This window comes from Apium graveolens, chromosome 10 (genome assembly GCF_009905375.1).
Source record: "Apium graveolens cultivar Ventura chromosome 10, ASM990537v1, whole genome shotgun sequence".
Lineage (NCBI taxonomy): Eukaryota > Viridiplantae > Streptophyta > Magnoliopsida > Apiales > Apiaceae > Apium > Apium graveolens.
The window spans coordinates 239506999-239519336 of NC_133656.1; the positions used below are offsets into that span (position 1 = coordinate 239506999).

General features: G+C 35.7%; 2 protein-coding genes across 6 annotated transcripts; one reads left to right on the forward strand and one right to left on the reverse strand.

Annotated features, from left to right (window-relative positions):
- The first annotated feature begins 528 nt into the window (after positions 1-528).
- LOC141693152 (U11/U12 small nuclear ribonucleoprotein 65 kDa protein) lies at positions 529-8324 on the forward strand. 3 transcript variants are annotated; one of them, XM_074498167.1, is made up of 13 exons: positions 529-687; positions 958-1201; positions 1725-1796; positions 2290-2514; positions 3357-3438; positions 3604-3792; positions 4068-4259; positions 4344-4508; positions 5174-5261; positions 5345-5403; positions 6366-6431; positions 7033-7121; positions 7791-8324. In XM_074498167.1, exons 2-12 carry the CDS (start codon positions 984-986, stop codon positions 7117-7119), a joined length of 1443 nt encoding a protein of 480 aa, XP_074354268.1. In that variant the 5' UTR covers positions 529-687; positions 958-983; the 3' UTR covers positions 7120-7121; positions 7791-8324. The 3 variants fall into 3 exon arrangements, with proteins under 3 accessions (XP_074354268.1, XP_074354271.1, XP_074354269.1); XM_074498168.1 differs by lacking the exon at positions 529-687 and adding an exon at positions 787-808; XM_074498170.1 differs by lacking the exon at positions 7033-7121 and having other exon boundaries at positions 530-687; positions 7791-8320.
- A 12-nt stretch (positions 8325-8336) lies between these two features.
- On the reverse strand, positions 8337-11996 carry LOC141693151 (uncharacterized). 3 transcript variants are annotated; one of them, XM_074498166.1, is made up of 4 exons: positions 11884-11996; positions 10115-11678; positions 9920-10007; positions 8337-9830 (listed from the first exon to the last, which is right to left on the reverse strand). In XM_074498166.1, exons 2-3 carry the CDS (start codon positions 11629-11631, stop codon positions 9926-9928), a joined length of 1599 nt encoding a protein of 532 aa, XP_074354267.1. In that variant the 5' UTR covers positions 11632-11678; positions 11884-11996; the 3' UTR covers positions 8337-9830; positions 9920-9925. The 3 variants fall into 3 exon arrangements, 2 of the variants coding, with proteins under 2 accessions (XP_074354267.1, XP_074354266.1); XR_012563028.1 differs by having other exon boundaries at positions 8339-8921; positions 9675-10007; XM_074498165.1 differs by having other exon boundaries at positions 8337-10007.
- Positions 11997-12338: the final 342 nt, after the last annotated feature.

Sequence of the window (12338 nt, forward strand, 5' to 3'; positions counted from 1 at the left end):
ATAAAATTTTATAAATTGACTTTTAGAACTCAATATACAACCAAAATAGTAAAGATTCCGAGTTAAAAAATCATATACCAAATTAACTAATGGTACAGTTTTAAAATCCCAATGTGAATATAAAAAATAATACAACTTGATTATTTTTTGATAATTCGAAATTACAATTATTTTTTGATAACATGAATTACAAAACTCTAGGATGCAAAATTAAATTTGAGGAAAATTTTAGGATGCAAACTGAAATATAAAAAAGTTACCGAAAATACCCATCTGACAATTAACGTTAACGTCTGAGTTAACGTCAAAACTACTAAAGGGATGTATAAAGTCACCGTTTTTTAAGTTTAGGATGCAAAATGTTAAGGTTAAAAGTAATGGTACCAAAGCGAGATTCAACCAAAATTTTACGATGCAAAGTGCTAATTAGTCTAAATTTTATATCACATGATGCAACTTTACGATACAACCTGAGCAAGCCCAGAAGGTTTCAAAGAAAAGCCCACATATAAAGCAAGACTAAAACAACTATCCCATTAGTCCAAAACTAGAACTCTAACAAAAACTCTTAACAATTTGGGCTTCCTTCTACCCGGTCCACTTAACCCCCTCTGCGAAACCAAAACTTCTCCTCCCGCTTCACTATACCAACCTGAATCATCTCTAAAATCACCCTTTTAATTTATCGTAAGCTAATCTCTTGTTTTTACAGTACATTTAGTTATGCATTCAAGGTGTTTGATGTAATGTCTGAAAGAACTATTCTTGAAATTGCTCTTAAAGTTTTCATCTTTAGCATGCCCATTAAGTATATACCTACAATTTGTGTTTTGTTTGATAAATTAGTTAATTCTGAGTAGTTTGAGTATAATCTTTATTATTTTTTATAGGATAATTGTTGGTTCTTGATTGTGTATGTGTTTTGATAGTTTGATTATTTGGTTATGGCACTAATAGGTTGAAGGGATTGGTGTTGTTGCTTAATGTCTGGTGTTCCTCCTGCTCAATTTTTTACTCCGCAAGTTCCGCAGCATTATGGGTATCAAGGGGTGGCAGAAGTGCAGCCAATGCAGAAGGCTGCTGAGGAGGGAGTAGCTACTCTTTTGATTCGTCACCTCCCGGAAGCTATTCCTAATGATACCTTGCATAAGCTCTTTTCGTATTATGGTGCTTCTTCTGTACGTGCTTGTACTAGTGGGAGGTAATGTAGGAGTTTCAAATTACTGGTTTCTAGTATGGTTTTAATGACATTGTTGTTGATATGATACTTGTAGAGTTATAGTTGTTACGTTTAATGATTCAGACGCATTTTTTTTACTGTTGTTATTATATGTGTGTTCACGCTTAGGTGTGCAAGTCCATGAAATTCTGCAATGTTTACTAGACGCTTTGCCATTGTTCCTTTCCTGTTGAGTCTCCGACATAGCAGGGATATGAATTTCACCGTTTTAGAAATTGGCCCCTCTTAATTTCGTATGTTACTATGTTACTTAATGTATTTAAATAATATTGCGTACCACAATGTTCAAGTTTAAGGTATGGGACGTTGCGGTAGTTTAGCTTGATGAGATACGTACGAGATGTATTGTTACACGTCGGGAGTGTAAACTTGTATGTGCTTTGTTTGCTTTCTTAGTTTAATTTTTTTCATCTCTTTAAGGTGTTATGTGCTGTAGTTTGTGTTTCTTTATAGTTGATATGCATTTCAAAATGTTAAATTTCAGAGTAAGGAACTGTGCTTTTGTGGATTTCACAAATGAGGCTCTTGCACTTCAAGCACTACGCCAATTGAATGGGTACATTCTCCCTCCATATTGTTCAAGATGAATGTCAATATCCTTTGCTTAATCTATAGATATCTGATATATCTATTGCTATTTAATCGTCAGTCTTGTTCATTATTGTAATATTTGGCCGGGGTGAATGAATTCGGGAAGGAATGGAACTGGGCCAGTATATATAATTACATTTGTTCATCCAATCTATTGTTAACAATATAAACTAGATCTTACATACCCCAGTTTTAAAAGGAATGCTCTATTCGCCTTCCTACTCAATTCCCTTGCAAACATTATCATAGAAGATTTGTACTCTCCCATTTCTTTTGCACTTCCCTCTTACCTCCTTTATTCCCCCTTAAATTTTGTTCACAAATTTACATTCCATTCCTTCCCCATTCCATTCTCTAACCAAATGAAGCATTATGTTTCACATGCTTGTTGATCTTTACATAAAAAATTTCCTTGTCACCAGTGTTTTCAAACTATTTTTTGATAATATTTTGGTCAGATTGCGGTTTCTTGGTAAAGTCTTGTCAGTGGAGAGAGCTAGCAGACCAACAGAGAATAGTAAAGCCCAACTTGAAGCTCAGCCAAAGAAGGAGTCCACATCTTCAACGAATGATGCTCCCGTTGGGAGAGGTCCGAATTCAGAAGCCAAGATAGGCTCCTTACCTGGTAGTGAACCCATAGCTGAAAGACTTGGCGTTGACTACCCATTCCCTCCCCACCTTGAGTATGTTCTATTTTGCACTATAGCTTTTACTTTTGAGGTTTCTTTTTAATATACATGGTGGGGAAATGAGTCCCTCAAATGCTGGAATCCGTTAAATAAGTGTACTTATTCATAGTTAGCCAGGAATTTAACTATGATAAATTTAAAATTATAATTCATTAATATAGTTTTCATTATCATATCATTAAACCAGTTGATCTTGCAGTACTATCAGATTGGAAGAGGCCGTAACAATAATTTTAGAAAAGAGGCCTTGAAAACCAATTGATCCCAAATTTGATATGTACTCGTCATTCTTATACAACCTTCAATTCTCCCTGACATAACTGCCTTACATATCTCTGATAAATTGTAACAACTTCCTATGGCAGTATAGCCAATGGGCATGTTAATAGACACGACAAGTCCAAAGAGTCTAGTGCAAAGTCCGAAGAGGCGTTACTTGATTTAATAGTTAGCTGCTATCTTCACAGGTTGGGAATTTCACCAAACCATATATGTATGAAATTGAGATTTGTTGATTGTGACATCTGATGTCGGTAATGTTAAAATTAGGACTCTTATAGTGATTGTTAGTTGTACAGCGGAATTTCGGGCTTTGAATAGTAGCATATTCGTAGAAACTAGACAAGGCCTTTGCTGATGCAATAGGAAACTTAAATGCATAATTAAATATTAAATATGTGCTCTTTCTTAAAGGTAGTAAGATACAGGCACAAGTGACATGCAAAATTAAGATACATGTGGCTAGTGATTATTACTTGTCTGATTGCTATTTTAATTTCAATAAAATTCTTAAATGAAAGGTCTGCGTTTAGCTTGCTAATGTAGCTGTGTTGCAGGTATGCCTACCCTCCGCCAGATGGAAACATACTAACTAACATTCTTAATGCGCTTATTGCTGTTCCTCGATTCTACACGCAGGTAAAATGAATATTTATAGTCTCATGTGAATGTGATTATAAATTTTGTTCGCTTATCTCTTCTTGCCGATCTGCTGCAATCATGGATTTATGATCATTCAGTAAATTAGCAGTCTAGTAGTATTCATAAGTGTGTTTTTTGTGCACTGTTCATACGTATTTGTAGGTGTTGCACTTGATGAACAAAATGAATATTCCAGCTCCATTTCGTATGGCATTGCCCACTCCACCTCTGCCACCATCAGTACCTGAGCCTCTCCCACCTCCACCACCTCCACTACCACCAGCTATACCAGAGAGTACAAATTTTTCGTATCTGTCTAGTGGTGAATCAGAGATGGAGTCCTCAGAAGAGGTACTAATTTGCTTTTGTAACCCCCATTCACTGTTATATACCCGTATTTTCATGCTCTGTTTGTTCTCAGAATATTAGACTTCCACTATAAATTCTGTAGTTCTGGGGTTCTATTTATAATGGTATGATCCCGAATGGTACTTAGCTTTGACTTATGTAACTGTGTAAGATATAGTAATGTGACCTGTTAGCATTGTATATTCTTGTTTTTTCAGTTAAGATGACCTTTTTCATTAAATTTTACATATTTAGTAAATCACCTATAAAATTTACAGGAGGCAGGCGATTCAGAACACTATAAAGGAGTGCTAAAAACGGTGAGACGTAAGCGCAAACGCAACAAGAGAGAAGATATTGTTGGCCCTGCAGTTGACAAGGATGTGGATCATGAGGCTGTTGGGTTGAAACAGGCTACCTTGACTGCTAAAGAAATCCCAATGATAAAAAAGAACAACCCTGTCCTACAGGTTATAGTTTATTCTTTAGAAACGCATTGTGGTTAATGATTATTTTCCTTGAATGTTTTCTGATGCTTTTTGATTAATGTGCAGATCAAAATAGCTCCTAGACAAATTCAAAATGACGAAAAAGATGATAGTGCATCAAAAGTAGAGTCTGACAAAAATAATTTCAATCCCAAACCATGTGCAACTTTAGAAGAACTGGAAAAAGGAAAGTTGCCTCCTGAAGAAATCCTTTCACTTCCAATGTTCAAGGTACCGCGATTAACTATATAAAACCGTGAAAGATATACTTTAGCGTTGATTTTATATCTCTTAAATATCAAATTATTCAAACCAATATGGTAGTTTCTTAAAGCTAGAACCTTCAACACCGTAGTTCCTCTAAAATACCCGGATACTTTTCGCTCCGCTCTATCTTACATAAATACATATCCATACTCAAATTATGCCTAGTTTCGGTCTGTCAAAGGGGTATGAACCTCAGGTGCTTTCAATTTCCCTCCATTATGTTTCAACTACCGCAATATTGTCCGAACTGGGTAGTTTGTAAGATTCAACTATTGAGATGCACCGAAGATATCTCAATTGCATAATGGAAAAGAATATGTAAAGGTTTTCCTTTTAATTATATAATTTACCAAGTCATGCTGAAATTATTACTAATTAGGCATTTCTTGAATAAGTGCAAGTACTTAATTAATGCGGGGACTTCGTTTCTAAAAGATTTTTAGCAAGTGTCCTTGTTTCTAATACATTATGTTGTTTGTTTAGCCTGCTCACAAATAATAGGTTCCCTTAAGTTCTTTAAAAATAGTGAAGACCATGTGATATTGTAAAAAATCAATGTGGTTGATGGCAGAAGCTTATGTTGGTTATGAGTGACTTGTAATGCGGCAGCTTTCTGGGTTTTTTTGCAGAACTATACAGCTGGGAACCCGACTAATGTGCTGTACATAAAAAACTTATCAAAAGATGTGATTGCTGATGACTTTTACTTCATATTCGGTAAGCTCATTATTATGTATGGTCCATTAAGTGGCTTATCTTTAGTCATAACCATAATGCGTTTTAATTGTGATGTGCTGCAGGAGCTTTTTTTGAGAGCATTGCTGGAGCTAAATCAAATCTGAGCATCAAATTAATGCAGGTTATCTTGATTTAGTTTTAATTTTGAAGTATATATAATATATCTACCTTTTCAATTGCTTGTATCATAGTCATATAATTTTAAAAAAATAATATATTGCTCAACTTTTGCGTAACAAAGCAATGATTTCGCTAGGTAAATTGAAAGGTAGGAGATGAAACTTTGTGGCTGCTCGGTCCTCCGTTTTGTTGAAATATAAGCACTTATCTGTAAGATTAAGTACCAAAATTGTACTTTTTTAAAATATAAGTAATTGTAGTTTAACGAAACGCAGAAACAAATATATATGTAATCCAGTAATCCAACAAGTAAATCTAACTTTGAAAACCAGGCGAGTTAAAAAACTTAGAGTTGAAAGTAGATCAAGTTTTCCTTAACCGCCATATGGCATAATAAGAATTTTTTTAGCAACTCGTTTCTTCCAAATGTTCCTGGAAATTATTGCTCCCATTGGACTATGAAGTATGAGGACCAAAAAAAGAGCTCTAGAAGGATTCGATAAAGAGAATGTGGGTGGTGAAGAAAAGCGGTAGTCGCTCCAATTGAGTGAAGGTTAGCAGACTTGGTTGCCTGCCGCGGGGCCCCTTCCAATCAGGTTAGCTACAAATAGGAACAGCTACAGATGAATGCCCAGATATTTCATTCGCAAGTCTTTGGCAGCTAGGGTTGCAATTGGCTAGTAGGGTTTAGTAGACTCAATTAGATTATTATTAGGTGGCGCAGTTCAGTTAGTAATGTGCCAGCTGAGTTGAGCAAAGCAGATCAATGCTAAGTGCCTCTTCAGAATTACTACAGTGAATGAATTTCATTTTTATAATAATATTGGAATCCCCGTTGCTATTTACTTCAAGGCAAGTCAGTCCAGTGAAACACATCACCATGTATAATTTAGAATTCCGGACAGAAGTAAGTAAGTCGCACACTGATACAGATATGATTCTGTTTCAATTGTTAATTTTCAGGAGGGAAGAATGAGGGGTCAAGCTTTTCTAACGTTCCCTTCTATTGAAATTGCTCATCATGCACTGGTATGTATCTCGTCATATATTGTAATTGTACCTAATATGCTGGCTATATCTAATATTTATAGTATATCTTTTACTTTCATCTTTTTTTCCAGCTTGTAGTAGGTATAGTATGTCACATATTTATGTAGTAGATTCGTGGTCATTTTGACCAAACAATGCAAGCTTTTAGGAAGGAAAGAAAACATAGTTAATAGCAGTAGTAGTGGAAAATAAGAACTTTTCAACACAGTCTTCTTATCAGTGTTTCAGGAAATCTGATATTCATGTACATTCTATTAGTTACACCATTATAAACAATCGAGACATAGCATATATTTGTGTCAACCAAGCAGTAAAAGTTATGCCTACACGAGAGTAATTATTAATTCATGAATTGTAGATATAGTGAACTTGGTAGTTTCCAAACAACTAAAATTAGTTTCCCCGACGCTTGTTTTGAGTCCATGAAGAAGAATAGACGTGGTTTACATGGCGAAGACCCTAAAGACATGAGAATTTAATGTTCAATTAAACAACAGTTGCATTGTCAGCCTTTTACTCGTGGTTCAATGATATGATCCTGTACTTTTGATGATTGTGACTCGCCAGCTGCTTAAAATAGGCAAATCAGCTGAAACTGTTGAATAATATGTGGAGGAGATTTTGGGATAAATCACAGATCATACGCAACAATGTGCGTGATAGGTGAAGGTTTGACTGGTTCAGTTCTTTTCTTTGAAAAGTTTTATTTGTCCATTGTGCCGTATACTTATAGGTTTAGACCAGATTAATGTTGATTCCTAATAGAAGGTGATGCAAAAAATTTTTTGAATAAGCAAATGGTCGTTACTCTATAATGGTACTTAAAATTATGCCTAAAGAATTGCAATTTAAGAAATTCCAGTAAGCAAAAAAATTAGCAAAAAAATAAATTATGCCTGATCTGATTGAGTACGCACTTTAATTACATTAGAATATAGATGCTTCGGTTATATTATATTTCTATAATTGGATTATAAATTTTCTTCCTAGGAGATGTTTTTACCAAATTTCTTCGGGAATAGGTTGTATTACCTTTTATTCTGCATAATGTTCTCTCATCTCTTATTTATTTTCGCATCCTTTTCCACAGTGTATTTTGTCTTCTGCAGCATATTTTACCGCAATTTCAAATTTCATTTACTAGTTACATCACACTTTTAGGGAAACATTACTTTTTCATTTACTATGCATAATGAGTTTTATTTGATATTGCATATTCTTGGACGGTTTAACAATCAAGTGAACATCACAAGTTCTTTTCCTAATAAATCTTAGACATACGTATTCTTCATCTTGTATTACATGGACCTGTGTTTCAAGATTTACTTTTGGTTGCAGAATGTGGTAAATGGATATGTGTACAAAGGCAAGCCAATGATTATTCAGTTTGGCCGGAATGCTTCAGCAGCAAAATAAGAAAGTATCCAGTGCTTTCACCAAGTACACAAGTGAAACTATGATGGGGTCTTAAAGAGATTATAGTCTTGTACCAAGGTTGAGAAAGCTGATTTTATCTGGATTTTACTACTTCATGAAGCAAATGCAATGAATACAAGGGGCAGTTTCTTTCGAATTCATGACTGAATTGGAAACCTAGATTTCGTACACTACCATTTTTGATGAACACATTCTTCCAGAGCTCCAGAGTTTGAAGTAATATCATGGCTGATAGTGTCACTAATAACATAACCAAAAAGTGTATTTATTAGTCTCAAGTATGCTTTGCTATACTTGCTTACAATGTACAAGAGCTAGTTTCAGAGCCTCTACTGATGTACTAATACTAGACACATTATAGCATTAGTGAATGCACAAATGTACAGTATTTATATAGCTGCTAAATATCAACCATGGAGTTCTGCATATTCTGTGTTCAGCTTTTGAATGATTTACTACCAAATACTGTATCATCTTACTCTTCGCCTACAACTCTACAAGTGCTCTCAACCAACTCAATACAGATTACGCATTGTAATTATATATACAAAATATACGTGAACATTTTAATACTATACAACACCATAACAAGAACTTCAATACTATACATGAACAAGAACGAGGTCCAATAGCATAACTATGCATATATACAACTACATTTTCTCTTCATCTTTCACCATTCCCTTCAATCTCACATATTTATCTCAGTGTATTATTTTGAAAATAAAGCTAGCAAAGATGGAGAGGAAGAGCTGCTGTTCAGGAAGGAGTTGCTGTCGGTCAACTAGGACTGTGAATAGTCCAAAGCAACAGACAGCGGTGGCAATGAAGCCACCAAAAGTTGAAGATGTTAAGCTGGAAACAACCAAGAAGGTTGAAGGTAATGTGTTTAAATCTATCAAGCTCGTGGATAAGAAGCCTGCAATCGCTCTTAGTATCAAAAAAAGAGGACAATGTCAAGGTTAACTTTGGCTGTGGCAGAGGTGCTTCTTGCATGATGCCTTGGTGAAATAGTAAACTAGTGGCCTCCTCCTGTAATTTCTTTATCTGTTTAAGTATTTTCTTTCATATATGCATGTATACGATATGTGAATTGATGAACTTCTGGCAATAAGATCATAATTTTTTTTACCAAATTGTGGCAGTACTAATGAATTTCAACTAGTTAAGACAATGTGCCCTAATCAAGGCAAGAAATCAGAGGATTAGGACTCAGATGTAAAGGGAAATAGTTTTTCTAGTCTGCTGTGCAGTTATCTTTCTCTTTGTTCTTAAAATTGTGCACTCTGAAGCCTCCCCCAATCTAATCAAGTTTACTGGTCAATGTAACCCTTAATTTAAGTCTCGTGATCTTTACATGAACTTGTTGAGTAGTTCATGTGTTTCTTGATTAAAATGGCTGCTCTAGCTTCTTGTTGAGCTTGTTGAGTAGCTCCATTTTCATAGTTTGAATTGATTGAAATGGCTGCTCTAGTTTGGTCACTACATCTACTTGCTTTACCCAAAAATGCAGTTAAACTTGGCTCAAGACTGCTCATACTTCAAATCTCAATTGTATAATTTTCCCACCTAAACTAGAAAAACACTTCCTGCATAGAAAATATTCACAATGCAGTTCTTAATTATTGTAGTTATACAGTTTAAGAATTAACCAAATGAGCATTATGCACATTGATCAGTAATCTTGTATAAAATTAACTACATTGTACACAGATCTTACATTCATGTGCAGATAAATGATGCTACCGGAAAAAGAAACATAAGCAGAATGCAAAACTGACAAACCTGAATCTTGGATATTCAGCGTCAGAGCTGGATGTAAGTGATTGCGAAACTGTAACAACTGTTCTAATGATTTGTCCTTTTTCTTTACATAGCAATGAACTAGGAGAGTCACTGCTTGTATTGTATAGTCAACCCAAAAGCTGGTATTGTATAGTCCTGCTGAGTTGAAATATTTTACTACATAGTAGTAGTTTAATCTTGAATAAAAGGTTGTTAAAGTTGCGATTTTCATTAGATATCCTTACTGGCCTTTAATGCCATACACCCAAGACAATGGCAATGCATACAAGAGCTAGAAGTGTGAAATCTCCTCCAGGCAAAATGGAGAATGACCTGCAAACACACAACATTAAAGTTTAGAAACTGATACCAATTCCAAAATGTGCTGGTTTCTTTATAATTAGTGCAAGTAGCTTTAGATAAATATAAAGGGGACTTGCCTTTGATTTTTGCTGGTTTTATAGATGTAAGCCATTACTGGAGGAAGAATGCCAAACAGAAAACAATTTGCATAGATGCCAGCAAAGTCGAGTGCAGCTGAAAAGGTTGAGCGGAAGAATGATGCCACAAGAATTGGACAGCCTAGTACAAGCGGCACTACAATGTTCTGTAACAAGCTCAGATTATGTCGTGGCTTAACATCTAATGAAGCATCACTGTACATAATCCTCCCCACATCCCCGCTGCACATTTGGGAATAGGTAACGAAACCAACTTTTCCATCTCCGTTCTTAACAGAACCTTTAAAAGATTGAGAGTTCCCTACATTTCTGTTTGATCCAAAAAAAATTAAGTCTATGGTATCAATCACCTGCTTTGGAAAGCTAACAGCATATCCTATATAGCTGGTTGCCAGAGCTGAAAATGCAAAACCTTGAACCGCTGTCAGTGCAGACGGGTTAACTGAGAGCAGCACTGATATAGGGTCTTTAGATATTGAGGCATGACTATGCCCGGTAAGGCCAAGAACAATCAGATTCCATGACAGAACCATGACCAGTGGAACAAAACCACCAAAAAGAATTGCTTTTCGAGCTTCATGGACAGTGTTCCCCGCAATCTTACAAATGAAAGGGGTGATTACATGAAATCCCAATGTAAGTACAGTTACAGGAATAGCAGGCAAGATCGAAGAGACCCTCCATGAAGCGTGTAGAAAGGAACCAAGTAAACTGCTTCTCCCAACAGATAAGCCGATAGCTACTAGTGAAGTAATGGAAAATAGCATGATGAAGCATAACAATCTATTAGCAATATCAGTGGCCTTGAATGGCAAAAAACAGATTACAGCTCCAGCCGCAGAAGGGAACAAGGCATGAGCAATTACAGGATTTAACCAAGGCAACAACTGAGAGATTATCGATCCAATACCCGAAACACAAGCCACTAACAAAGAAAAACTCAAGGCCGCATACACTAAAGCAACAAAAGAACCAATGTGACTTCCTAAAGTCTTCGTTGCAAGAGCAGTAAAGCTCACCTCAGCAAGATTATCTTCCTCCATAACCGCAAAACTGAGCTCTGCCACAAGCAAAATCGAGGAAATGACATAAATCCATGACAGAATAATAGCAACTGTTGATGGAACAGGGCCTGATTTTATAGTTGCAGCAGGCAATCCCAACATTCCAGGGCCTACAGCAGTGCCAATGATCAAACTAACCGCACCCCAGAAGCTCTTTCCATATGTATCTTCTTGAATTGATTCAGTTTTCCGATTACCATACTCTGAATTCATGGAAATGGCTGGTCTAGTTTGGCCTTTACACCTAGTCAGTTTCTGGAAATTTGTACACACATTGTGCCTAATGAGGGATACGTTTTGGGAAATCAAGTGATATCGAAACGGGACAATGTGATAATTAAACTGTCTGATTCCAGTTCTAGAATAACTTGATAATTTAGGCATGCATCTATAGGATTGGTAATAAGCAAACTGATGCTCAAAACTGGTCATGCTTCAAATCTCAAATTAATATTTTTTCCCAGGAACTAAAAAACTTCCTGCATAAAACAATAATAAAGAGAAGTATATACATACATTAACATAACTATACACGGATGCTTATGGGAAAAAGATACTATATTGAGAGAGAGAGAGAGAGAGAGAGTGAGAGAGAGAGAGAGGGAGGGAGAGAGGGAGAGAGGGAGAGGGAGAGGGAGAGGGAGAGAGAGAGAGATTATACAACTAGCCGAGAGAGAGAGAGACCTGGCTGTGCTTTTCAGTTTTCAGTACTTTTCAGTTTTCACAGAAATGAGGAGAGTTGAGTCACTGATTGGTCAACAACCTAAGTACATGTGTAAACTGCGAGTCACTAGTCAGACACTCAGAACAGGCCTCCTAGATTTTTGCCTCTTTTAGTTTTGTTCCGGAAATATTGTTACCGATTTTATCTTACTTTTTACTTTTAGAAATTTATAATAATCATAAAAATGATAGGAAATTTGTGTAATATTTCCCAAATTAACAAGTTACTTCATAAATATGTTCCACTTTTTTTTTTGACGGAAAGCTGAGATTTTATTAAGGAATTAAATCCGCAGAAATACAATTTTGAATCAAGACAGGAACAGACCTCCTATCAAGAATACGACCAGACAAATAATATGATTTCCGAGCCAAATGGTGGGCAACCATATTAGCAGATCGCTTGACAAAAAACA

Coding starts and splice junctions, on each gene's coding strand:
- LOC141693151 (XM_074498166.1), bottom strand. CDS start 11,631: ATGACCAGTTTTGAGCATCAGTTTGCTTATTACCAATCCTATAGATGC. Junction 10,008..10,114: donor AAAACCAGCAAAAATCAAAG/GCAAGTCCCCTT, acceptor GTGTGTTTGCAG/GTCATTCTCCATTTTGCCTG.
- LOC141693152 (XM_074498167.1), top strand. CDS start 984: ATGTCTGGTGTTCCTCCTGCTCAATTTTTTACTCCGCAAGTTCCGCAG. Junction 3,793..4,067: donor AGATGGAGTCCTCAGAAGAG/GTACTAATTTGC, acceptor TAAAATTTACAG/GAGGCAGGCGATTCAGAACA. Junction 5,262..5,344: donor TGACTTTTACTTCATATTCG/GTAAGCTCATTA, acceptor GATGTGCTGCAG/GAGCTTTTTTTGAGAGCATT.